Source organism: Phaseolus vulgaris, chromosome 5 (genome assembly GCF_000499845.2).
Source record: "Phaseolus vulgaris cultivar G19833 chromosome 5, P. vulgaris v2.0, whole genome shotgun sequence".
NCBI classification, from domain to species: Eukaryota; Viridiplantae; Streptophyta; class Magnoliopsida; order Fabales; family Fabaceae; genus Phaseolus; species Phaseolus vulgaris.
Window position 1 is genome coordinate 35,638,442 of NC_023755.2, and position 10,828 is coordinate 35,649,269.

At 32.1% G+C, this 10,828-nt stretch overlaps 2 protein-coding genes across 2 annotated transcripts; one reads left to right on the top strand and one right to left on the bottom strand.

Moving 5' to 3' along the window:
* Positions 1-398: 398 nt before the first annotated feature.
* LOC137835599 (octanoyltransferase LIP2p, chloroplastic-like) lies at positions 399-3,791 on the top strand. Its single transcript, XM_068644186.1, has 5 exons — positions 399-923; positions 2,001-2,211; positions 2,298-2,562; positions 2,658-2,808; positions 3,363-3,791. Exons 2-5 carry the CDS (start codon positions 2,054-2,056, stop codon positions 3,686-3,688), a joined length of 900 nt encoding a protein of 299 aa, XP_068500287.1. The 5' UTR covers positions 399-923; positions 2,001-2,053; the 3' UTR covers positions 3,689-3,791.
* A 3,718-nt stretch (positions 3,792-7,509) lies between these two features.
* Positions 7,510-10,398, bottom strand: LOC137835600 (uncharacterized). Its single transcript, XM_068644187.1, has 2 exons — positions 10,174-10,398; positions 7,510-8,080 (listed from the first exon to the last, which is right to left on the bottom strand). Exons 1-2 carry the CDS (start codon positions 10,316-10,318, stop codon positions 7,797-7,799), a joined length of 429 nt encoding a protein of 142 aa, XP_068500288.1. The 5' UTR covers positions 10,319-10,398; the 3' UTR covers positions 7,510-7,796.
* Positions 10,399-10,828: the final 430 nt, after the last annotated feature.

Sequence of the window (10,828 nt, forward strand, 5' to 3'; positions counted from 1 at the left end):
TGTTGCTTTCTTCCTTAAATATTTAATAACATAAATCTCAATGGTCAATTATAAAAAAAACATAATAAAGTCTAAACTTTTAACATTAATCCAATAAACATATGATTTTATTTTTTAGATTCAATCTTATTAAGAATCTCCTCAATAATTAAAAGAGTTAGGTATGCAATTTATGAATATCAAAACAAAGAAGCAACATAAATAAACACAAAATCTGTGATTGAACCCTTAATTAACATCTCCTTAAAATTTTCTGACCGTTTTGTCCTTGTTAAACCACTCAAACAATATACCATGTAATGTAATAAAATCAAAATCATAAGAACATGGAAAGGAATAGAAATCACAAAAATGAAAATCATGATGATATATAATAATTAATTATAATATTAATAATTAAGAACAAATATTTTAATAATAATAATAATTAGTAGATCTCTTCCTCTTCACCCTTTATTCCTATCAGAGGAAGCAACCAACAGAAGCATCGTCGTCGTCATCACCACCCAAAAACTCAGTCAAAGCTTCACACCCTTATTCTTCTTCTTCTTCTTCATCTCTGCAATCCCTCTTTCTCTTTCAACCATCTTCCTCAAAGTTCCAAAATTTTTCTTCCGGGCATGCCCCAGTTCATCTTCTAACAATCTTCAACCCATTTTCCGGTATTTTAAAGAACCATTCTTTTTCTTAATTTCGAATCGGAAACCCTTGCTCCCGTGACCCCAATTTGCGTCTCCGCAATTGCCTTCTGAAGTTGGGGGAAAAGCAAAAAAAATACAAAAGTTGGGGATTTTGCCCCACAAACCCTAGTTCTGGATCTTGCTTCAGAGTTCAAATTTTGGCGCTTTTTCTTGCATTAGGTTCGGATTTTTGGATTTTGCAGTTTCGCTTTCGGCCCCACGCTTTTTCAGACGATTAAGCAGGTGAGTTGTCTTCAAGGTTGTATTTTGCATCTGAAGAAGTTTCATTTGGTGTTCTAGTTAGTTGAGAGGGTAATACGAGCTGGTAGGTGTTTTGAGTTGGGATGGAAAAAAATACTAGTGAAAGGGTATTTATTTGTTCTTTGCCTATTAGTTTTGGACTATTCTTATGGATCCGAATGATTTTATTAAGTTTGCTAGCTTCTGTTGTTACTGTAATTTATTGCTTCGGATATAGTATGTGGCTACAATTCTGGCTACCATAGAATGATTGATCACAGCTAGTTTATATCCTAGTTTCAAGAGCTGGCACTTAATCTTACGGACAATTTTCATATGTGCTTTCATTGGAATAGCCTTTAATGGATATGTTCCAATTTAAATACTTGCGCTCTACATTGATATCTAAGATTTTATTCCCTTGTGTACGACACTGGTCTTACCCTTAGTATGTTTGAAGTTTTTTAAGTGTTTGGTTGTGTTATGTCTGCATTTGAGAAGGAGCTGTTTGGATTGGAATGATAACTTCAGTTTCAGAATATAACGGTCTATTTTCTCAAATTCTTTCCTCTAGCAGACGGGTTGGGTTTAATCTTGTGAAAACCTTTAGTGTTTAGAATCTAGTGTTTTGTATTCTGTCGATTCCTGGAATACTTTTGACTTTTATCATTTATAAGCAATCTGCATAATGGAGTTTGATATTATGATTTATTTGGGGTGCTGTAATTTTTAACTGTTATCTATTGTGTATCTGTAAACTAACAAGTCAGAATAATGTAATTCAGGCTGACAGTGACTGAATTCTGGTCACATAATTTTTAGTGCCTTAGGGATTTCATTGCATATCCTGCTGAAGGAAGTTCAATAAGGCTAGGCCATGTGTGTTAGATATGTGAGAGGGGAAGCCCTTTCTAAACTTAAATTATGAGTCATTGATATTGATATATCTGACTGGTTAATCTTTTGTGTTGGGAAATACTATGAAATAATTTTAAAGAGATCGTTAAATTAGTACATTTATCATATGCAAAAGGGCGTTGAAAAAGATTCTCCCCCTCCCTTTTCATGTTCTGTTTGCAGGCTCATATTTTGTGAACTCAGGTGGCAATGTTCTTAGTTATAGCAAATTAGACATGATTTTGTTAGGTACATATTGTTTCAGCACAGTCCCATCAATAACACCAGCATATCCTTCTCTACCTCTAGGGCCCTACTTTGATCTGCACAGGCCACTCCTATATTCCAAACCATCCAAATTCACCTCTCTTGTAATCAATGGCCACAGAAGGATGTAAGTTGCATTGTTCTTCTCTTCCCTTTCCATTAACATCTCTCTTCCTAACACTGAAAAATCTAACCATTAAACTAAATTTGCAGTTGTGATCTCTTTGATTTGCACAAGGAGCAAGTCCCTTATGAAGTGGCATGGTCTTGGCAAAAAGAAATTGTCAGGGACAAGAGGGCACAGATTACAAAGGAAGGAGATTGTAATGACACCCTTATTATTCTACAACACCCTCCTGTTTATACATTAGGCACTGGTAGTACTGTGGAGAACCTCAAGTTTGACATGAAAAATGCTCCTTTTAATATTTATCGGACTGAGCGTGGTGGAGAGGTTACATACCATGGCCCGGGTCAGGTGCTTGCGCCAAATCACTTGCTACAGTTTGGAAACTTCCTATTTTGTGTTATTTTGCATAGCAGTTCATAACATAATTGCATTTTGCATTACAGCTAGTTATGTACCCAATTATCAACCTCCGAATGCACAAGATGGATCTTCATTGGTACCTTAGGACTCTTGAAGAGGTTGTCATTCGTGTTCTTTCTTCAACATTTTCAATTCAGGCTTCTATGGTGGAAGGTTTAACTGGTGTTTGGGTTGGTAAACCTCTAAATCCTATTGATATAACACTTGTAGTTTGGTATTTTTTGCTTCACACCACCTGCCCTGATTATGAATTATCTTGGTTATTACACATTAACAGATAATAATTGTACTGCCTTGGCTTTATCTTGTTTTAGTCAAAGTATTTTCAAATATGATCCTTCTCTCTTATCTCTAACATTTGTGTCCATTTCATGTGACATTCCCTGAGGAATTTATTTGAGATGACAAATTTTAGTTTCATACATAAATCTCCAAATTAAATCAAGATTATAGACATTATTACACTTTTAGTATTATTGATACTCTCTGCATATTTTAAAGGATGTTGGATTATTTTTTAGATGTTCCTGTCTCTAAATGCTTTTTCTGGGGTTTAGATTATATGTTTCAGCTCGCAAATGTTCATGAAAGAGAAGATAAGTAGTTTTATGGCAATAAGGATGAGACTTGCTGCTGTGAAATAAGATTATACAACACATTTGATTATGCTTGTGAGTTTGTCATGATTCAAATCATTTTTCTTTTACCTTAGTAATATTGCATTACAGGAAATCAGAAACTAGCAGCTGTTGGTATTAGAGTGTCTAGCTGGATAACCTATCATGGGTTGGCACTTAATGTCACAACAGATTTGTCTCCCTTCAAATGGATCATCCCATGCGGAATTCGAGACCGTCAAGTAGGAAGCATTAAGGAGTTGGTGAGAGAGGGTAAGCCATGTGTTGGTCATGGAAGACCTGATTTGCATAATCTGGATGATGCTAGTCTTATTCATATTACACATAAATCCTTGCTTGAAGAATTCTCACAAGCATTTCAGCTTGAATACAGTCACAGAAACATTTCTTCCCCCATGTTGTATGAAAGGAAATGAAACTTTTTTACCAAGTAGACACAGCAAGGTTAAATTTGTTTGATAGTATATTATACACTTCTCAATCCCTTGTCTATGAAATATCATCCGTTTTGCAATAGAACACACTTGTGCATACTTTCCACGTTTACCCAATTTCTTGGGATGAATAGCTAGCGGATAAAATTATAAGACTATTGAGATTGTGGCTCATATATCTTGAGCATGGAGTTTGGTTTGATGTACTCTGTTCCAAGCAAGTACAAATTTGGAGATTTATGAAAAACTTATCATTGAATTAGACACTAGTCTTGTAAAAATTTAACGTTTAACAAAGACTGGAATTAATACATCTTATCAGTCGATGCATAGTTACTTCTATTTGTTCATCAACTGTAATCAAAATTGTCAAAAAATCTCAATGTAATGAATAGTTCTTTATCTTGCTTCTTTGTAACAAATATTAGTTATGCTTGTTTTACTCTGACCCTTGTTAATTTGATATAGTTGCTTCAGAATTTCAGAAATGGAAATTTGTGGGGTCTATTTTTATTTTTTTTTATCTTCTAGGCGACACGAAAAATAAAGGCCTTAATTGGTAGTGAGTTGATAGATCACGAAGTAGCACAAACATGAGTTGATGATATTTGAGTTTGCAATTTTGCCACTTTCTGTCAGTATTTATACATAGGAAAGTGGAGTAGGTGGTTTGTATCCAATCATTCATTATCATTAATTGCATTTTGGAACGAAAGAGCATTTGATTTAAACAGCACATCATCTTTTAATGGTAATTTTACCGAAATAGATGGCTAAAGATGTTATTAAGTGCAAAACTTATCTCAGCAAGATACAAAGTTCTGAGTTCATTGAGAAGTTACATTCACCTATTATTTGGCATGTTCAGTTGCAAATTTGCACACCATTTATATGAATGCCACAAACACCAAATTAACAAAATACTCTCACTTTCATTTTTTTTCCCATCATTTGAAAGCTAGAAATAATGAGATTTAAAAAATTTATCACTTTTGGGTTGGTGGTTCATTTGGTTTAATAGAATATCATGAGGACCGGTAAACATTCTTCTATGCTTCATTTGGTGCAATGAAATATTTAAATGGGCTCTAAAAAAGCTTCTAAACCTATGCATAATGATATAATTAGTTTAAAAATTTAAGTTTTGTTAGTAATTTTAGAAGCTAGTTATTTATTGAATGAGTTTTGGTTTAATGTTCTCATTTTTTTTACTTTTATATAATTCTCATGCATGTTGTGTTTGAAGAAGGAGGAAATTTGTGGGTTGAGAAGGGAGTGAATTTGTGAGGATTGAGGATTAGAGAGGATGTGAGATTGTTTGGATTGAGAGATGATAAATTTGATTTATGAGAATGATTTATTGAAATTTGTGAGTGTTATGATAGTTAAAAAATGATTTAAAAATTATTTTAAAGATATATAATGTAAGTTTACAAATTTATTTTTGTTATTAAAAAATATTTGAATAATGAATTATGATAATTTTTTTTATGTAGGTTTGAATTAATTAAATTTGTTTTAATATATAATATCTATAATTACTTGTATTTTTTAATAAAAAATTAAAAAATAAAATTAAAAAATATAATAAAAAATATATTTATGTTAAATTAAAATAAATTTATTAAATATAATAAAAATTATAAATATAATATTTATTATTATTATTATTATTATATATATCTATTATTTTATATAACTATATATGTGTTGTGTTGTTAATATTATTATTTTATTTTATATTTTGATTATTTATAATTATATATTGTTTCTAGTAGTATAATTAAATTTTTAAAATTATTAAATAAATTTATGTAATATTTAATTTTGTATATTGTATATTATAATAAAATAAATACACAAGGATATTTGAGTAAAATGTAATAATCTTCCATAAAATAAACACAAATTTTTTTATTTGTGTGAAGATTGAAAATAAACTCCAACCCTCTTGTCCACCCACTCTCCCAAAACTAATGAAACAAATAAAAAAAAAATATCCCCTTCCTCTGGAAATAGACACAGCAGTAATATATAATTGATAAAACTTAAAGTTACCAACCTAATTACGAACTTAAGGTTTCATAGAGATGTATAATATGATATTAAAAAAATAAACAAAATACTAACACACTTGGAGACAAAATCTGATCGGAAAAGTAACATGCATAACCTGAGAATTAGATGTAAAATATCAATTCTGTACAACATACCAATGATAAGTTGCCCTACGATGTTTATAGTCAAAAAAACATGAAAGTAGTAAATGCTGTATGCTATTTAAGTTGGCCCTCGAACAACTTCTTTTTTTGTAAGAATTTAAAAACAAAATAAAAAGAAGTTACTTTATAAGTTAAAAAACTTCTATAAAGTAATTTATGTTTAAATTAATTTTAAGTTATAAATATATATATATATATATATATATATATATATATATTCATAGAAGTCCTTGTAAAGAAATTTGTCTAAATAAACCAAAACTATAATCTCCATATGAAAGACACCCATCTCATATACACCAATTTTGGTTTGGACAGAGATATACAGTAGAGTGCATTCTAATTAGTAATAAGCACAACCAGAAAAATTCAACCATGCAATCAGTACAGTTACTCAAATCACTAAGCATCTCATACATTCTAACAGTATGCAATGAATATGAACATTTTAGAATCTGTAAAATCTACCATGGCATTGCAATTGAATAGATTAACACATTATCTACAGATGTTTCTTTCATCTTCAGCATTCATATATAGTTTTTTTCAGTCTAAAGAGTCAGACTGATGCTAAATTATGTCTATATGCATTAGCCCTGTAATGCTGTGAAATCTGTCCAAGACCGTGTTGTACTTGTTTTTCTGAACATTCATGTCATGCAATATTGCGAGTATGTATAAAAAGTAATACATGTTACCAAGTAGTAAGGTTTTGGTTTGATCAGCTAAAATTTTCAACAGTCACCAAATTTTTCTGTCTTTAATTTTTTAACCACTGTCTCCAGTCTTTTGATTCTCTCTTCAAGATCTTTTACATTCATTCCAGACACACAATTATAGCTTTCATCTTGAGTCGCAGATAGGCTTACTCTCTCACTAGACAGCCTTGCTTCTTTGCTTCCATTTGCATCTTCAATATCTTCCTTCAAAATCAATGGTTCAACAGTATCTTTTCCAACGAGTTTTGCCGGTGGTGATATCCTTTTAGCATTTTCGTAATCTGCAGTAGAGGCTGAAGAACTTTGGTCGGACAAATTCTTACATCTTGTTGGAAATTCAGCATCAATATTTTCATTATCTTTGAAACCATCTTGAGCAGAATTTCCAGAAGGAACAGTTTTCAAGCCTAGCAGGAAAATACAACTTAGTGTCAGATATGGGCCTGCAGTAATTTTTCCAAGCAAACTCCTTACTCCCATGAAATCTAGGCACACAACCTGGAACATCTTGATCCATTCCAAATTGCATACCAACTCTATGTGGCATGTATTTCTTTACGGTAGAATCAATTCCAACAAGCACAGAAACTCTCAAGCATGTAACAAAAGAGACTAGTTCTTTATCCAAATCCTTCCCGTACCAAAAATTCATTTTCTGGATAAAACACCTTGAACCTACCAGCATATTGAACATAAGGGTGCCATCGAAAATGATCCATAGCCGAGTCTAGTGCCAATCTCGCATTGTCAATTTTCAAGGGCTTAACCTTGTGCCACCTATACAACCTTGCATATTAACCAAGAGAGGAATTTTACCTCATCCAACAAAATCTTCTTCATACATAATGTTTACACAGACCAGTTATATAAACTTTGTGAGTAAATATGCATTTAAGCCATGAGATTCATAGCACAGTTCAATGACAGTACCATTTACTATGATTTTTCTTTGCTGTCTATAATATTACCATTTACAATTACTCAAACGTCTCATGCTTACTATGTCTAGGCTCTAAAGAAACACATACTGGAACACCACTTTCACCTACATGTATAGTATAAAGAGAATATGTGTTTATATACTCATTAGTTTTGAACTAGTTCAACCAAAGCATAAGCACTCTCAGATTCAGAGCAAGACCATATATATCATATGCAGTAAGTTGGAACACTGGTGGGTCGATACACAAAGGTCCTGACATTGTGTGAATATCCTGATGGGTGATTGTAACTGAATTTGACTCCCAAACTGCCCTCACCAAGTTGAGTGCATTGCTCATGGAAACTACTGATTGGTCGAGCTAGACATGCGTCCCAACGATCACTCTCCGGCATTGTCTCGGCCACTGTGTATATCCCCTTGGCATCTGTGAATGCCTGATAGTTTAGAACTTCTCCAGACCTGGTGATGCAAAGGACAGCAACCTCAGCACCTACATTAGAGCACTAAAGTCAATTATCTTTTGTTAAGAAAAGGAGATAATAGTCTAACAGTATGTTAGAATAAGTTAAAATTGATATATGGAAATTGCATTGTGATTTGTGAGTTGCAGCAAGATTTTCAAATGCACTAGTAAATGGAATCCTGTGTGAATCAGCATCGATCACGTTGCAAGATTAAATACTCCTGAGTGATCGATAGTTATGTAGTACCGTTAGAAAATGGTGAAAAGAACACCCATAAGAAAGGGAAATAGAACATGAAACTGTAAGCTTCCAAGCAATGGGAGGAATATGCATGAATATACTTCAGTTTCATAGCAATTGTAAAGGATGGCAAGATGAGAGCAGTGACATCTCCTTCGTTCAGTTTTTTTGTACGATTGCTAACTTTCGAAATGTGAAAGAATGAATGATATGAAAGTTGAAACTATGAATCATCACCAAAATGGTAAAATCTGAAAATGGGATTACTTAAAAAACCAGACACAAAAGAATAAGAAAGAGGGTTTGTATCTGATAGAGACAACATTAAATTAGGTTGCACAGAACCAACATTAAATGTTGTCAGAAGTTTATTAGAATAACAACCATGAGGTATCGGTGGCATAAAAAAGGATCTTGAGGATAAAAATAACGAATTTTAGATAATCAAACTTTTGAAACTGAGAACTATCAGCCAATTGAGAGGTTTTCACCCAGACAAGTATCAAACCCTTCTAGAGACACATATCTTCTACAAAAACATAAAAAGACAGCTAGGAGTTTATTCTTACAAGTTTGGTCTTCTTTACCCTAAAATACTCCAAGGACAGCAATACTAATTCTCTCATGGAGGCACTAACAAGGACTCCAGGAATTTAGTCGAACACCCTCCATCTCTTATATCTCTCTTAACCAAAATCTTTTGAATAACACTTGAAACTACTTGTGAACAAAAATGTTAGGGAGTAAAATATGGTTATCATAGAAAATGTATGGCAAAGAGATGTTCAATTATTTTTTTGAGCTTTAGTTTGAGACACGCTGATAGCAACCTAATAAAGGAAGGTGGTCATAAGATAAATAATGTCAAGGAGCTTTGAACATACAAGATATCCACAAGCATAAATCAACTAACACAATACATGAAACGATGAAAGGGTAAGAAAGAAAAATAGAAATCTTCACAATGATTAGACAATAATAGTCATTGATACAAATAAACTTCAAGAAATGGAAAGGCAAAGTGAGCAGAATGAAGAGAATGTCATGAAACATCTTACTCAACTAGTCATACTATCATGGAAAAATCCATATATCCGACTGGATTAGGAACACAAATATTCCAGATATCAAATTCTACTTGGGATTGAAGAAAGAAAAATAATTTCACTCCCAGCAGAGGCTAATCGGATAATGCATTCTTATTCTTATGAATATCTGCAAATACTTTGATCAAACCAATCAGGGTCATCTCATTCTCCTTCTGTTGATTAGTAAAAAAAAATACAAACAAACAATTCATCAATCATTGTCATCATCATCCTCAAATGTCAACATTCTGAAAACATCTTCCTTGTTCCATTCCATCCAATGTGTCACCAGGCCTAACTGGCTAATAAGGACTAAACAATACAGTGCACAGTCTATGCATGGTTTCAAAAAAACAGTATCCGTAACCAAAATTTTGACTGCAACTATAAGGTTTTTGGGTCAGCCGTTACTGCAATTGTATCCATATTTGTCCGCAATTTCCTACAATATCAAATATCACAACAAAACTTCAACTGCTACCGCAATTTGAAACCTTGGTATTCTTTTGCTATGACAAATTTACTCAACAGGGTCAAACAACCAGAAAATCAAGCAAAATATTTGAAGGGCTAAACGGTTAAAACGCTAACAAATAACCACACCACTGATAACAACATGCACAGCTCAAATTTTCAACCCAGTTAAACAATCGGTGGAGAGTGATATGGCTAATTTACAACAGCAAAAAGCAAACAACTTTCATCAAAAAAGGAAAACACCATCTTAGAAACTCGATCAAAACGACAAAAAATTGAAACAAAACGCCTATTGAAGAGAGCGAGAGGAAAACCTTCAACCACATGGTCTTCAGGTCCAAGAGAAGAATCCCCACAAACATCACAAACAACTCTTCCATGGATTTCACCAGTCCAAGCACTCACACCCACAACAAAAAGCAAAAGAATCAAACCCATCACTGTCTTCTGTTTTTCCATGGTTGGGATTGAGAAAAACAACAAAAAATGGCACCTTTCTCAGAGAACTCTGTTTTTTAGTTTGTGGGTAGTTTTCTTTTAACTCTAAACAGTGCATTGATATTCCACCGACACAATAGGTGAACACTAGTGTAGCTTGCATTAGTTTTTTTTTAATTATCTGTTTGTATTTTTCATTTGAAATTAAGATGATTCTTTTATCAATAATAATATAAATAAATATTTAATTTATATTTATAGATTTAATTTTTATGTTGTTTGTAGATTTAATTTTTTTGTTTTTTTCATTTAAAAAAAAAAAAATTAAATATTTTTAATTTACTATTTTTTTTGTGAAATTTATTTTTTTATTTTTTTATTATATTTTTAAATATTTTAAATATTAAAAATATTTATTTGTTTAATGCATTTAAAATATTTTTTTTTTTCACTTTTGAAACCGTGTAGATAGATAAATAAAAACAAAAGATATTTAATAGAAAATTAAAAAGAAAAAGATAAATAAGAAAA

Excerpts from the sequence above, each read along its gene's own strand:
- LOC137835600 (XM_068644187.1), bottom strand. The coding sequence starts at position 10,318 with ATGGAAAAACAGAAGACAGTGATGGGTTTGATTCTTTTGCTTTTTGTT. Across the intron at positions 8,081-10,173 it reads TGAAGACCATGTGGTTGAAG|GTGCTGAGGTTGCTGTCCTT; the intron begins GTTTTCCTCTCG and ends GCTCTAATGTAG.
- LOC137835599 (XM_068644186.1), top strand. The coding sequence starts at position 2,054 with ATGATTTTGTTAGGTACATATTGTTTCAGCACAGTCCCATCAATAACA. Across the intron at positions 2,212-2,297 it reads ATCAATGGCCACAGAAGGAT|TTGTGATCTCTTTGATTTGC; the intron begins GTAAGTTGCATT and ends CTAAATTTGCAG. Across the intron at positions 2,809-3,362 it reads TTTAACTGGTGTTTGGGTTG|GAAATCAGAAACTAGCAGCT; the intron begins GTAAACCTCTAA and ends ATTGCATTACAG.